This window comes from Gymnoscopelus braueri (genome assembly GCF_963280865.1).
Source record: "Gymnoscopelus braueri genome assembly, chromosome: 10".
NCBI lineage: Eukaryota > Metazoa > Chordata > Actinopteri > Myctophiformes > Myctophidae > Gymnoscopelus > Gymnoscopelus braueri.
This window is the reverse complement of record NC_137611.1, coordinates 28,394,378-28,409,080: the sequence shown is the minus strand read 5'-3', so window position 1 is coordinate 28,409,080 and position 14,703 is coordinate 28,394,378. Positions and strand designations below refer to the sequence as shown.

At 43.4% G+C, this 14,703-nt stretch overlaps 1 protein-coding gene across 3 annotated transcripts in view; it reads right to left on the bottom strand.

Moving 5' to 3' along the window:
- The window catches only part of LOC308094376 (laminin subunit alpha-3-like), an 83,323-nt gene that overhangs the window by 15,118 nt on the left and 53,502 nt on the right, over nucleotides 1-14,703 (bottom strand). For all 3 annotated transcript variants that reach the window (XM_080440992.1, XM_080440993.1, XM_080440994.1), the window contains exons 33-52: nucleotides 14,484-14,695; nucleotides 13,356-13,575; nucleotides 12,601-12,748; nucleotides 12,346-12,486; nucleotides 11,741-11,902; nucleotides 11,129-11,230; nucleotides 10,934-11,017; nucleotides 10,227-10,457; nucleotides 6,910-7,023; nucleotides 5,151-5,269; nucleotides 4,874-4,954; nucleotides 4,545-4,645; nucleotides 4,371-4,421; nucleotides 3,543-3,694; nucleotides 2,386-2,496; nucleotides 1,738-1,849; nucleotides 1,361-1,534; nucleotides 933-1,129; nucleotides 713-829; nucleotides 246-400 (exon numbers count right to left, since the gene is read on the bottom strand). In XM_080440992.1, coding sequence (XP_080297118.1) covers nucleotides 246-400; nucleotides 713-829; nucleotides 933-1,129; nucleotides 1,361-1,534; nucleotides 1,738-1,849; nucleotides 2,386-2,496; nucleotides 3,543-3,694; nucleotides 4,371-4,421; nucleotides 4,545-4,645; nucleotides 4,874-4,954; nucleotides 5,151-5,269; nucleotides 6,910-7,023; nucleotides 10,227-10,457; nucleotides 10,934-11,017; nucleotides 11,129-11,230; nucleotides 11,741-11,902; nucleotides 12,346-12,486; nucleotides 12,601-12,748; nucleotides 13,356-13,575; nucleotides 14,484-14,695 — 2,784 coding nt within the window. The remainder of the gene's footprint in view (nucleotides 1-245; nucleotides 401-712; nucleotides 830-932; nucleotides 1,130-1,360; nucleotides 1,535-1,737; nucleotides 1,850-2,385; nucleotides 2,497-3,542; nucleotides 3,695-4,370; nucleotides 4,422-4,544; nucleotides 4,646-4,873; nucleotides 4,955-5,150; nucleotides 5,270-6,909; nucleotides 7,024-10,226; nucleotides 10,458-10,933; nucleotides 11,018-11,128; nucleotides 11,231-11,740; nucleotides 11,903-12,345; nucleotides 12,487-12,600; nucleotides 12,749-13,355; nucleotides 13,576-14,483; nucleotides 14,696-14,703) is intronic.

Genomic DNA, 14,703 nt, shown 5'->3' with positions numbered 1-14,703 from the left:
AGGACACAGGTAAACACGTGATTCTGACTGAGATGTCAATACGCAACATGGAAAAATGGGGGAAAACTTGTCTACTCCGAAAGCTTTGCATTTTTGGTAAATCTTTGGCTCCTATAATAACAGTTATTAAGCACTATAAGTGCTCCTAAACCTCCAAATGAACCCAAGTCAGGAGAAGCAAGAGACCACCAATCTATCACTCGATCACAATAAGACGAAACACGGTGTCTGCATGGTAAACCTACTCCTGGAGGTCCTTGGCCAGCTTGGTCAGGTTCCTAGCATGTTCCTCTGCTCTCCTCACAATGTCCTCCTTGGCTGCCGCCTTGGAGATCTCGTTGACCTTCTTGGTCAGGTCAGTCTTGGCGCCATCCAGTTGTGCGGCCAGCTGTTCATATTCCTGCAGAAAAGAAGCCCAGGTGAATCTCGGTGTTGTGTGATAAACTGGGGACATTCCATCCTCATCACTTCACAGGATATGGAGCGCAAACATTGATGATTATCTGAATGGACGGCGTGTTCGGACCTGATGGCTGACTTGTGTGGAGTAAGAGGCAAAGCTGTTTTACGACGCAGCACAAACACTCTCTCAAGGCATTCATTGCCTTATACTAAGAAATAAGACAATTTGTGATTCTTTACTGTAATAATAATTATGAGGATAAGCGCAAGTCGATTGAGACATATTACAGGTTCAATGTGTCATCTGTACCTTTTGACTGTCGGCCAGCATTTTCAGCAGATCCTTTGTATTCTGCAGCTCTTTGTCTGCAATGGCAATTTGATCCTTGACTGTATCGCGTTCCTTCTTTAAGGCTGCAATGCGTTTCTGAAAAGAGCATATCAGTCATTAATATCATAACGTGATAACGTCATTATATTGCACTAGTGCATATTCTATTCTATTGATAGTGTGTCTTATGTGTCATTACCAGTAGATCCTCCAGTTCCTGTGCATTGAGTCCATTCTGGGTGTTGGCTTTCTTCACCGCGTTTCCAGCCTCTTTCAAAGCCTCCTCCAAGTCCTTAAGCTTGGCCTCATAGTCCTTTATCAGGCCCCGGAGCTTCTTTGCGGCCGCTTCATTCTGGTCACACTGCTTACTCACATTGGCCTTGACGTACTCTAGCACTGGGGAGGAATAGATCAGAATAGAATAAAGGTTTACCCACAGAGTAACATTAATGTCTGCTGTGAGGCGTTTGGTGCGTTAGCGACCGCTATTTCGAGAACCTGTTGTGACATCCCAGCTCTCGTTTGAGCTCAACTGATCACATCTGCTTACTGACACCGTGTCTGTATCTAATCAAGACGAAAAGTAGAAAGCTTTGGTGAAATCTGACTGTGACAGCATCGTCTTACGTTTCTTGGCCTCGTCTCTTTCTTTCTCAGCTGCGGTCTTCTGCGGGTTGAAGTTCCGTCTCTCCATCTCATTCACCATGCGCTGAGCCTCCTCCAGCATCTTAGCTAGGTCGTCATTGAGCTGGCTATCACCACTGGCACTAGTGCCTGCCTCCGTTATTTGGTCCAACAGGGCTGCTCACACACAGAAAATATTTTGTCTTTGATTGATCGGCAATTACAAAAGAAACAGCATACTGTGTTAGCCATTAATAGAAAGCCATAAAATAGTTAAACTAATAAAATCCATATGTGAGAAAAACAAGGGCTAGAGCAGTGGAAGCAAACACAGCAATAAGTAATCAGTGTCAATACTACAATAGAAATCATTTCATTACCTTGGATTTTTCTGAGCATGTTCTTAATTTCAGAGTCCAAACCCTTCGCTCTCTGATATGTTTTTTCCACATCTGCCACAGCCTTCTTTGCATCAGCAGCCTTTTGGTTTGCCTGAAAGGCAAGTTTATTGGTAAACCTCACAAGCCTTTTCACACTGTTATCGCATGATTGATACAGAACAAGACAAGGTCAACACCTAGAACTGTATATGGCTGGGCCGTGAATGAAACATTGGAGATCTTTTAATTTGAAATGACAGATACTGGAAGTGGCAACACTCAGCTGGTGTAACTTCATCAGTCAGTGATGTTCAGGTTTTCAGGTTATCTACATAGAGGTTTGGCTGTGCCAGTTCAATAGATCATCCAGGCTGACTGGAACCAAGGGTCAGATTTGAGAAATGTACGGTAGCATCACCCCCAGGCGTCAAATGATAAGAAAAGGTCAGTTATTAGGATAGATGAATCCCCATAGCCTGGATGGTGACATCCCTCCACATGGAGGGATTATTTCTCTGCGATTGGCTAGTTCGTTGTTAGGTCAACCGCAGACCAATGGTGTTGCTCATCACTCATTGTTTATACGGCTGGCCCCACTGTCGCGATCCAGCCAAAGAGCCGTCAGTATAGGATGTCCCAGTACCCTACCTTGTCTTTAAGGAGATTGATGTCATCTTTGAGAGTGAGCACATCTTCCTCCAGCTGACGAACCTTGGGCTTCTGGTTGTTGATGGTGGAGTGGAATTTGTTGACCAATATCTGAATAACAGGAAGAAAAGCAAATATAGTTAGGTACTCGTGTGCTGAAGATTAAACTGAAGTAGGAGGTCAGAGATCCCATCAATCAAATACTTAAAGGGTCTACACCATGAAAATCACTTTTTTCTTGTTTTTTTGTATTTTTTGGGGTCCCCAGTGTCTCTTGTACCCAAAAAAATGTTTTTTTTTTTAATACAGTCATTCCTTCTCATTTCATGGATTTCCAGAATGGGCGTGTCTGAACAGGCGATCTCAGAATGGAAATGTTTATGATGTCACAAACATTATTGATGGCAAACCCAATGTTAAATGAAAAGTGCCCGAATCGCTCCGAAACTTTTTCTACCCCCCCTAAGTGGGGGTCTACGAACAAATACTTCGGGCTCGGATTTTGGCTCCGCCCCCCGGAAGTGGGTGAAACAGGCACCTCAAACACAGAATTTTTCCTTTTTTTTTATTTATTAACAGACAGAATTGCTCAGTAGCCCCCCCCTGCCCAAGAGGACGTTTTGGTATTGCAGCTGAAAGTGCTGTATAAGCCAGAGACAATTGACTTGGGATGAGTATATCTGAGTGATGATTTAGGCTCAAACCTTTTGAAAAAGGTTTGAGGGACATACACCATATGATATTAAATATCAAATATCTTTTTTAAATTCATGGTGTAGCTCCTTTAAGTTAAATGATGAAGAGACTAAAATCCCTGAGCGAAAGAGCCACCCGCAAGTAATAATCTCAACCATCGATGACGCCGTTTCTAACTTGTGTCAACACCACAGACTGTGGTTGACACACAAGGCCACAAGGACAGAATGCTCCGAGATCGCTTATCAGTGGGACTCTGGAATGTTTGGATAAACACACCCTCCTTCTGCCTCCGGGTGAGTGTTTGTGTGAGAAGAAGATAATACAAACCGACCACATTAGTGTGCATGTGTGCATCAGCGTTCAAGTTGATGAGAAGAACATGACTACCAATGTCATTAATCATGCATCTTTAATTTTCTCTCTGCCGATGTCACTGTCTCTTTAGTGCAGGACTGTACCTTGGTGTCTGCTATGGCCTTTTCCAGCTTCTTCAGCCTGTCCTGGGAGGTTGCACTGGCTGTGGCATTGTCAATCTGAGCCTTGATTCTGTCCAATTCGGCATCCAGCTTCTCCAGATCACTCAGTAAAGTCTGGGCACAGCTATCGCACTCTGAAACAGCATAAACAGCATTTGATTGCTCGCTCATACCACACAGACCGTGTGTATACATACAACTACAGTATAACAGAGTAATATTTCATTCACCAAGAGCTTGCCAAATTATGCTGGGGCCACACTAAACCTTTGTAGTAGAGAAGATATATTGTGGCTACGCTAAACATCTCCTCCATTCAAACGTCTGGAGTCTGGTAAGAAACACCAATAGAAACAGGAAGAAACTCTGCCGTATTAGGGCATGACCTGAACATGATTCCAGGTCCACCATCCTCCTAAACAAAATGAACTAACTCCATGTCCTGTGCTTATGCTATTGTTCTAAATAGCATCTTATTGTGTAATGTTTAAATGGGTATTTCTGATGTCATTTTAATGTCTACTCTGACTTTTGTGTGCAACCCAGACAGTTTTGAAATCGCTTTATTCAATATTTAGATATTTTATATGATTTCAATCAGACAAGCCCCCCTCCTATATATGCCCATTCAAATTAAAACTCCATGTTCACCATGTAAGACTCATTGAAAGCATACGTTTTTTCAGTTGCATTTTTTATACTGTTTTTAAATTTGTTTAGGTTTTAATGGAGACAAATATAATTATTTCTGAGTGTAATATTTGTAAATTGTTTCATAATAAACTTAAAACAAAACAGACATTCTCTCACCTTTGCATTGTCCATCTGTATTTGTATCTTTGGGCTCTGTGTTCTTACACACTGCAGAGAGAGAGATTGCAATAAATAATTCAGAAAATTAGTGAATTGAAGTGAACTGAACAAAACACAGTAGAATGGAAATACATTTATCCAATTTAAAAACACAAGCATCTATAAACTCACCTCCGGTCCTTGCGTCGCAGTTGTTCCCATTGCCATTACAATCACAGGGCTGACAGCTTCCTCCATCTGTTAGTGGATCACCATAGAAACCGGGAGCACACCTGTGTGGAAACAGAGAACAGGTACGATTGATCAACTCAATGGTTCTCAAACTTTTTTTTCTTTTCGGGACCCCATAACTCTGTGAGTGTTGAAATGGAACCAAATGGATCAATTTGTACACTCTCAGAGTTACAGAACTGTAAGAATCCCCTCAAGGAACCCTGAGGGTCCGTGGACCCCACTTTGAGAACCACTGATCTAAACAATCCCTCCATGACGACACTCACCTCTCACACCTCTCTCCAGTGTATCCTGTTCGGCAGATGCACTGGAACGCCCCAGACACCTCTCTGCAACCCACTGCAAAACTAGAGAGGAAAAGGGAGACATAAGCTTTATTCATGGACACGTGTGTGTGTGTGTGTGTGTGTGTGTGTGTGTGTGTGTGTGTGTGTGTGTGTGTGTGTGTGTGTGTGTGTGTGTGTGTGTGTGTGTGTGTGTGTGTGTGTGTGTGTGTTTACACGTGCATGACTTTAGCGGTGCCGAGTACTTTCTCACACCCACCTGTTAGTCGGCACACGGAATGGGCACGGGCAAACACGGCATGTCCTCTGAGCAGGGTTACCATAGTAACCTTCCTTGCAACGTTCACATCTGTCCCCGGCCGAGTCATATTGACAGTTCTGACAAAGACACAAAGACAAATATATTTTCAAACTACTTTACTACAGCCTGAGCCTTGTACGCTACAGTGACGGAGATGCTGTAACTACAACAAGAGATGTGCATGGTGTACATGAGAATAAACTCTAGCCTTGTGTGTGCTCTGCAGTTAAGTCTTTCAAGGAAATGCTGTACCAACATAACAACAAGAACACTAGCGTCCCTATTTAGGGCATGCTATAAAGGGCAAACAACTGGCAAAAACAGCAAATCTGCAAAGCTCTCAACGCATCGCTGCACGATGCGTTGAGAGCTTGCACATCAGCTCATTTTGATATTTGACATACTTGACACAAGTGGATTTCTAGAGTTGGTTACAGTTGAGAAACCCCGCTCCCATTTACTGTAAGAAGGGGAACGTTTGGAAGCAGGCAAATGCCAAACATTTCTCTGCCAAATCATCACAACGGGTACTTTCCATGCTCTCAAAGGAGAGTGGTGTTCAGCAGTGCGTGTCTTGGTGGCTGTGGGTGCCCAGATATACAATACAGACAGACACAGGCCTGATCTTGAGTGTTTTGCACAAGAGTAGAGAGAATGTTGGGGTTTTAGATATCTCTAGGATTTCATCCGTCCTTCCATCCATGAAGAAGTGATATGAAAAGTTATATAAAATCAAAGTGAAGGGAGGGGTCCCTGAAGCCAAATCAGAACAAGTATCGTGTCAGCGATTTCTTATGTGGCCACACAGGGTGCCACAGTATTGTGCAAACATGTGGTCACTAGATACAGTAGGGTGGGGTGCCCATCAGTTGCCCACATATATGCCCCAGAGGAGAGCAGTCTAGACTCTGACTAAGCTGATGTCCTGAAGTCATCATTGAGGTGTGTAAACCTGTGGTCACCAAATGATCAGTGCTTTCACGCTGACTTTCAGTAGATAGACCAGGTGAGTTCAGGTGAGTGAGGTGAGGCAATAAGTGAGTGATACAGTGAATCAGTCAGTCAGTGAGTGAGTAAGTGAGTGAGTGATATATCAAAAGTACATTATTTGTGATAAGCTGCGACCAGCTCTTTGTTTGCCCAGCTGTTGCATGTGAGAGTTGTAGGATGTACGCACAACTGAACAAAAATAAAACGTCTTTAACCCATTAAGCCGATTCTACAAAATGTCTTCCAAAATCCCAACAGAATTATGATAAACGTATGTTTCTATATCAGTGGTGCTCAAACTTTTTCATGTCAAGGACCCCCAAGATTATATGTATTAGGCCGCCGACCCCCATCTCAAAATATTTTGTTCCAGGGACCCCCAGAAGCAAAGATTTGAGTTAAAAATGTTTGCCTTTTTAAAAAAATGTTTGCCTTCAAATAATATATATTCAAAGATTTGCACACATTTTCACGATTTTTCAAAAATAGCAGATCTACAAGCTCGTAGCGTGGCACTCGGTGCAGCGCTATGAGCTTGTATATCTGCTATTTTTGAATAGCCAGAGTGTAAAATAATGCTTTTTAGCTCAAATAAAAAAAGGACACAGATGCGTTCCAGTTGCATTTCCATCAATGGTATTCTATTGTAAACCGAGACGAGAGACAGACAGTGGTTTATGCTAGCTGCTTGGTCACAACCGAAAAGTGAAAGAGACTTGTCACTTACCAGACACTTCCCTGTCCTCTCATCACACTCATCAGCCCGGCCATTACAGTCACAGCGAACACAGCGCCCGAGGAAGGGCCCACTGCCATCTCGGTAGTAACCAGGAGCACATTTCTGTAAACACAGGAATACCACAATGTTATCACCACCATATTATGAATACAGACTTGTTTAAAAGCTTTTCCCTTGACTTATGGATCCGTATTTAATTAGAAGATAGGTCATTTCTGTCCATCTTACAGACTTAGTTTTATGTCATACCACAATAATAATTATGTACAATAACATACATCACAAGATACCATTTATCAGTTGTACACTTGAGATTAGTGATCTAAATACACTTTAATTACACATTTATTTTTGCCTTAAGGTTGTGATGTGACTGGAGGTTTGCAAGCAAGAAAGAAAAAAAACTATTGAAATAGACGGACCTAAAGAGTACTTAAAAAGGGTGTGTCACCAAGTGTGCAATTCTGTATTCACAGCTCAAATAGCAATGAACTTGACCTGAACGCAGTGTCATTAAATGGGTAAAAACTGGAGTCCCCAAACATGCTCTGATCTCTCAAAGACAGCAGTCTTGAAGTCACCCTTAAAAACTATAATCCACAAAGCAGGTACCCCCCCAAACATCTGTGCATTTTACCTGGATCTGAGAACTGCCATCAATGTCCTTAATAGACGGGTACTTAACAGCCTGCCCTCTGTCATGTACCGAGGGGTACTGTACCCTCTGAGTACCCGGGTCATTTACTGACGGGTACTGTACGCGCTGAACTCCGTGGTCATGAGGCGAAGGCTGTCGTATCCCCTGTGTCCATCTGTCATGTTGCCGAGGGTAGCGGGTTCTCTCCCCTCTCTGAAAGGGCCTTGGGCCAGCAGAGCATAGTCCGAGCAAAGTCCCCCATAGCAGGGTCTGTAGCAGAGCCCTGCTCTGCCACCTTCTATCCACGCGTGTATCTGGCATTCCTTGCATTTAGTCTGGGTGAAATAACTCCCCACTCTCCCCTATCTCGGCCTCTTAAACACACAGTCATACGCACACCGCGTAGAAGACACGCCCCTATCACTACTCACCCACCTGAGTCAGCTTTGGGCTCGGCGCACACACGCGCACGCACACAGTGTGTTGTTCACATTCAGACACATTGATTCAAGTGTGCTTGATAAGTGGCACATGATAAAAGATGAGAAGAACAAAACAGTTTCCACTTCTGAATAGTGAAGAAGAAACATTCATAAATCATTATATAAGAGTGTCAGGGAGCAACTGTGGGAGAGCCTTTGCTTGTAACAAAAAACATTTACCATTGTGGTTTACCTTGGGTATTTGTGTGAGCATGTTGGTGTGATTGAAAGAAAAGTCAGGCATCTCTAGACAGTACAGACATAAATCTCTGAATCACACAAGTCAAACACAATGGAGACGTTTGGGAGTGGCAGCTATACACCGCTACACACATCAACACATTGGGGCTGTGGGGAAACACTGCCACACCCTATGCGTCAAGGTGTTCCCTCAGGGAACATATTCTCAATTTCCTCTCAGCACACCCTATAAAAAGATGTCTCATATAAACACAGGTAGACAGACCCTCTGCTTTGGCAACGGTGCTGAGTGCAATCACAAAATAGAAAACCAACATAACAATCACTTCAGACAGAGGACAGGTTGTACGTTTTCCAGACCAGTTGCTGCCCCTGGTGCAAGAATATCTGGGAACAAAATCAGGCTTCCTCAATACGAGACACCCACTGAGAAAGATTTGAACACATTTACACCTGACTTTCAACGTGTTCATTCTAAGTGGATTCTGTGGGTTAATTTAGTTGGAATAATCCAACATGGCTATGAAGACCCATCCATATCTGAGAAAGAGACATCACACATTGTGAGACATTGTGAATTCTTGCATTACATTTCTTTTTTTAATGGGCGGAAACCGTGACACAGCGATTAAGGCTGTATAATCACTAACATTATGTCTGCGTGATTGTGTTTCCTATCCCACCCTGGGGCTATGCAGTTTGGCTGCGCGGCTCTCGGGCATGTATTTTCCAGTACATTCCAGCTGATGAATTCTTACTCTTACAGTTGACCTCATTCACCCAGGGCGTGGCTCTTTGTTTGGGCATGTCAGGACTCGGGACGACCCCAAAGTATTGTCTGAGGTGAAGTTCTGGCTTCACTGAGAAAAGCAGTTGGTCAATCTGTACCTTTCCCTACCAACCACCCACGGAACGGAAAACAACATCTCACATCTGATCTCAAGCCTGAGTTATACTTCATCGTACGACGGTGTCACGAGGCAAAAGTAGCGATCTACAATCTTACAATGTGTCGCGTTTGCGATGCGTTGTGAGCTTGTAGATCTGACTCTCCCTAATCCTCACCATCTCTGTACCTTCATTCCTGTGTGAAACCGAAGCGAAAGTGTAAAATGATTATGTAAAAACGAGCACTTGATCTTCTACATCTAACACTTAATCGTTCCACTTCAATTTCTTCAGAACGTTAAGCTCTATTATCCAAGTTCTAAAGTGGTTATTGGCACAATACAATATACTCCTGCCTCCACCTAGAATTTGGAACCTTTGATCTTATTAAAAAATCTATGGGCAGAGGGTTTGGATGCGCAAATTACTGATTGAGGAAGATTGGATTTTTCCTCAATCTGATTAAGGCATATAAATATTCAATTCAGAATTATTCATCACCTACACTGGTTTCAGGTAAAGTTGGCTGGATTTGTTCCGGATATAGACCCCATGTGTGATCGGTGTAAGCAAGCACACTATCACATGATTTGGCTATGTCCAAAACTAAACGATGTTTGGCAATCAATTTCAAATATATTTTCTGTGGTCCTAAAAAAATCCATAGAACCTTCTGCTACTATTTCAATATTTGGGGTTGCTCCACAAGAACTTCACACAACCTGGAATGCTAAAAAATATAATAGGTTGGCCAGGCAAATTATATTGCTTAAGTGGAAGAAAACATTACCTTTATAACTTTATAAAGATGCATCATCTGACATAGAAACAATTCGCTCTTCTACAAGAAGTTGCAATCTGAAATTTTACAATATCTGGCAACCTTTTCGGATTTTGGATGTAAGATGGATGCCGCTAGCATCCTACCTACCGTACATAAATATTGCCCCAGTCCCATTCTTTTTTTGTAATATCTGATAAATAAATAAAAAGACCTTGAACAGAAAAAAAAAGACATACCAGGACAAAGTGTATGAATTGCTGGTGGGGTTGGTTGGGTGGGGTGGGGGGTTGGGTATGGATTCTGGCCTCCCTACCTGACAGGAGTCTCCAGAATACCGTGCGGGGCAGGCACATTTCTCCACAGTGCTCGCAGGGCTTCCAGCCCCGGTGTCGGTAGCCTCCTCCAGGCCGACATCCCCCAGACCGAGGCGCTGGGTCTGCGTGAAGTACAGAGCCCGGATCCTCAGGCCCGCGAGACCGGCTAGAACCGTCATCATCTCATCTCTGGACACGGGCCTGCTGGTGCCAGCGTGGCGCCAGTTTCCCTACACAGACAATAAGAGGATTTAGTGAGGGATTATACAGGAACTCATGTTGGGAATTCTTCGAGAACAAAATGAAAATATTTATATTTTATTAGATACAATAGAAACATAGTGGGAAAATCGATCAATGAATGTAATGCTCTTTCTCACTTTAGTGTGAAATGGCAATTAGCTGACTCTTACTGAAAGCGACTATCAGTACAATCGTAAAACAGCCTTCTGGGAGTAAAGACAGTGGTAGAGTGTATGTTTTCCCCTTCAAGAGTAGGGCATATTAGAGCAAGTACAGGTTATAATAGGAGGTATGGGGCATGTGTATCTCTTTACACAATTATATATTCTCACAGAAAATCACACTTATACTGAATGAGCATTATTATGAATTGTATCAAGGTGAAAACTACTTTAAGGAAGTGTGTTTACATTTAAGTAGTAAAATACGTTTAAATAAGGGTAAAAGCATGTGAAAACCCCACCTCAACAAGTTGGACCCTGCCCTGATAGAGCCGGTCCGGAGACGGGGGTTCTGGAGTCTGGTGGACCAATCTCATGTCCTGGCCCTGAGGATACAGTATGTCCAGATGAAAACGACTTATTCAGAAAGGGAACATATTTAAGACATTGACTAAGAGAGGTGAGTGAATGACAGGTAGAATGGTGACTCTACGCACGGTAAGCAAAACATCCGGTCTTGTGTTCAGCAGAGTCATCCCTTCACTGGGGATGCCAAAGGACTTGATCTGGTACGTCAGGAAGCCTCCATAAGATGACACCTGAGAGGAAAAAGGAGAGGGAGAATGAAGATAATCCCGACAAGGGAAGGTAGAAGCCACAGGAATTAAGAAAGCTGTCTACACATACAAAGTCTGAGTGTTAATCATAATGATAATTTGGTCCATAATCCTTTGCAGAATTTGCCACCAAATATTTGCATATACAGTGAAATGTGGGATCTGCAAGTATCAGGAGCAGTGGGTAGCTACAGGGACAGTGCCTCAGGGAGCAGGTAGGGGATAAGTGCCTTGCTCAGGGACCGGGGCCAGGATGCGAACCAGGGCCCCTAATGTAAGCACAAATGTACAAATAGTTACATTCGTAATGTTTTATAAATGACCCCTGAGGACTATACTGTGTAAAGTAACCTTCAACCAGTCACTCACACACGGCCATGAATGTAAGTATTGCCAAATTATATTACATTTAAAATGATTGCTGAAAAACTGTCATGAAATGAATCACAAACAGACTTCTCTTGACCTTGCCAGCAGTCTCCATCTACTCACCCTGTCTCCTAGGTATGAAGATGGTGCCACCCAGTGGAGAATGTGTACAACAGCAGGCAGCTCCTGGACGTCTGCCACCACTGTGTTACTTGCTGGGTTCAGTACAGAGGGAACTTCCTCCTGGTTCTCCCTCTCCAGACGCCAGCCACGCATCTCCACAAACTACCCACAGGAAACATATCCAGAGTGAGTTATCTCATGCTTTGGTGTATGGTAAACAATTATGTGGCACTCACTCTCTATGGATGTTTTCTATACCCGCAACGCTCATTATTTAACCACTTAAGCCCGACTGTATTTATTTTGTCGTATGACAAATAGCAATGATAGCAGATCTACAAGCTGACGACGTGTCGCTGTAAGGTGTAAGGTTGTAGATCTGCCACTTTCACAATTTGTGATTATTGTTTGAAAATGTTCACCTATGCCCAAAATAGGGATGCCAGGTAAGATCAACGTGATTCATTTAGCAGGGCTTTCCTGAACAGCTGCTTTGTGTAAAAGTTAGAGAAGTATTTTGTGCACCACACAATTGCAGTTATTCAGTAATCTTTCCATGGGTAGGATTTTCCAAAGGCATGCAGGGGCAATTAAAATACACTGACCTTCCCCCTGTGCTTGCTGGAGCTCTGACACTGGCCAGTAGCTCCGAAACAGAAGCAGCTGGTGCAGCCAGTAGGGTTGGACGGGTCAAAATGGAAGGCGCCATCCTTGCACGCATCACACCGGTCACCTACAACATGTTTCTGCAATAGCAGCACCAACAACAACATGGGGAAGGTCAGAAGAGGGCCACAAGAAGAGATAAAACAGAACAAAGCTAAAATGGCATTATGTTCTACTTTCTACACCACACTGACCTTGCAGAGACACTTCCCTGTGTCAGGATGGCATACATCAGGTGTGACCCCATCCTCGTTACAGTCACAAGGTGCACAGTTTGGGATTAAGCCATAATAACCTTCTGCACACCGGTCACACTGCCGTCCCCCAATCCGAGGTTTGCACCTGCAAGAACATACACAGATAATTGACTCTAGTTGAGATTTGCATCTGATTTGGTTAACCCATCAAGACTTGGAACGCATCTGTGTCACTTTAGATTTCTTTTGCTATTCAAAAATAGCAGATATACAAGCTCATAGCGCGGCACCGAGTGCCGCGCTATGAACTTGTAGATCTGCTATTTTAGAAAAATCTTGATTTTCTTTTTTTAAAGATTATTTTCATTTAGAAAACATTTTTAAGAATCGCCTCAGGTCTTAATGGGTTAATGCCCCTGGAGAGGTTTACTTGATATCTTTATTAGAAGTATACATACTGAATATATATATATGGTGTTAGTTGTATACTACACTGTAAATCAGTATTCTATTTGGGACAATAAGTCTAGAACTTCATGAGTTCAAGGTGAGGTTTTGGTAGTAATATAATAAGGCAAGGCAACTTTATTTGTAAAGCACATTTCAACAACAAGGCAATTCAGGGTGCTTTACACAAAACATCATTATAAGATACACAATGAAAGACCGAAATCTCACTGACACATAACTCCTTAACCTGACGAGTGCTTTGTGAGTGTTTTATCGCACACAAGAGTTCCAGTTCCACTCACGTGCATTGTCCGGTGACGCGGTCACAGTCAGGACCAGCACTGGTCTGTGACTGCTCGCCCCTGGTGCCCACGGGCGAGCAGTCGCAGTCCTCACAGCCCAACAAGGGGTGGTAGCTGAACGTCCGAGCCTCACACACGTCACAGGAGGGCCTGATAGTCTGGGGAGGGCAAATGCACTGTCCTGTCACCTCGTCACACAGCCGACGACCACACTCACACGCTATACAGAGGGGGAAAACAGATTATATTCAGATTATCAGTATTTGCTGTACAATACCTTTCATAACATTTGTGAAGATGACATGTATGGGAGGCTGATGTATGCTAGTGTCAATGTCCAACGCATTCTCTTGACCAACTCGTCACATTTTGCCATTTTGTCAGGTGCCGTTGGCGTCTGCAGCTGGCGCTGAGGATTCTTGCACCATGTCCATGATGATCATAAATTATTCCCAACCTATCAGCATGAAACTTGGACACCGCTTAGTTGGCAGAAGCTGGCTCTCGGCAGGGCCACTCACTTGGCTAAGGCCTCGCTCGGACGTGCCTCATAGGGCACTAGCCAGCTTCTGATGCACGCCTGCCTTAACTCATTAAGACCGGGAACGCATCCGTGTCATTTTAGATTTCTTTGGCTATTCAAAAATAGCAGATCTACAAGCTCATAGCGCGGCACCGAGTGCCGCGCTACGAGCTTGTAGATCTGCTATTTTTGGAAAAATCATGAAAATGTGAGAAAATTTTTGAACATATATTTTTTAAAGCGAACATTTGTAACTAAAATCTTTGCTTCTCGGGGGGTCCCTGGAACAAAATATTTTACAAATGTTTGCTTTAAAAAAACCTCTTAAATGACACAAATGCGTTCCCGGTCTTAATGGGTTAATGTTTTTACGGGTGACATAATTGCTTGTTTTCAATGAGTCTACATGATACAAATTCAATGCATGAGGCTTCTATTTCAGACATTGAGGGAGTTCTATAGAACTGTATTGACGTCCTCTGGCATCTATCTACACGTGACACTAGAGGACATTAAAAATGTCGGAAAGGGACGCCTCGGGTACTTGACCAAGTGGCTGTATTTGACGAGTTTGGGGGTGAGAATATGAGTGAACGTCCACTCACATCTGCAGTAGGGAAAGCCATAGTATCCTGTGGCACACTTTGTGCACTGTCGACCAATGACATGCTGCCTGCAGGGACACTGTCCTCCATTTGGATCACAGATGGACCCCGTGGAGCCTGACTGGTCACAGTTACAAGGCACGGCTCCACCATTATAGGCTGCTACTAGTGAGCGGGCGGAGTCTCTGCAGAATTGGGATGAGTTTCTGGGGCTGAAGAC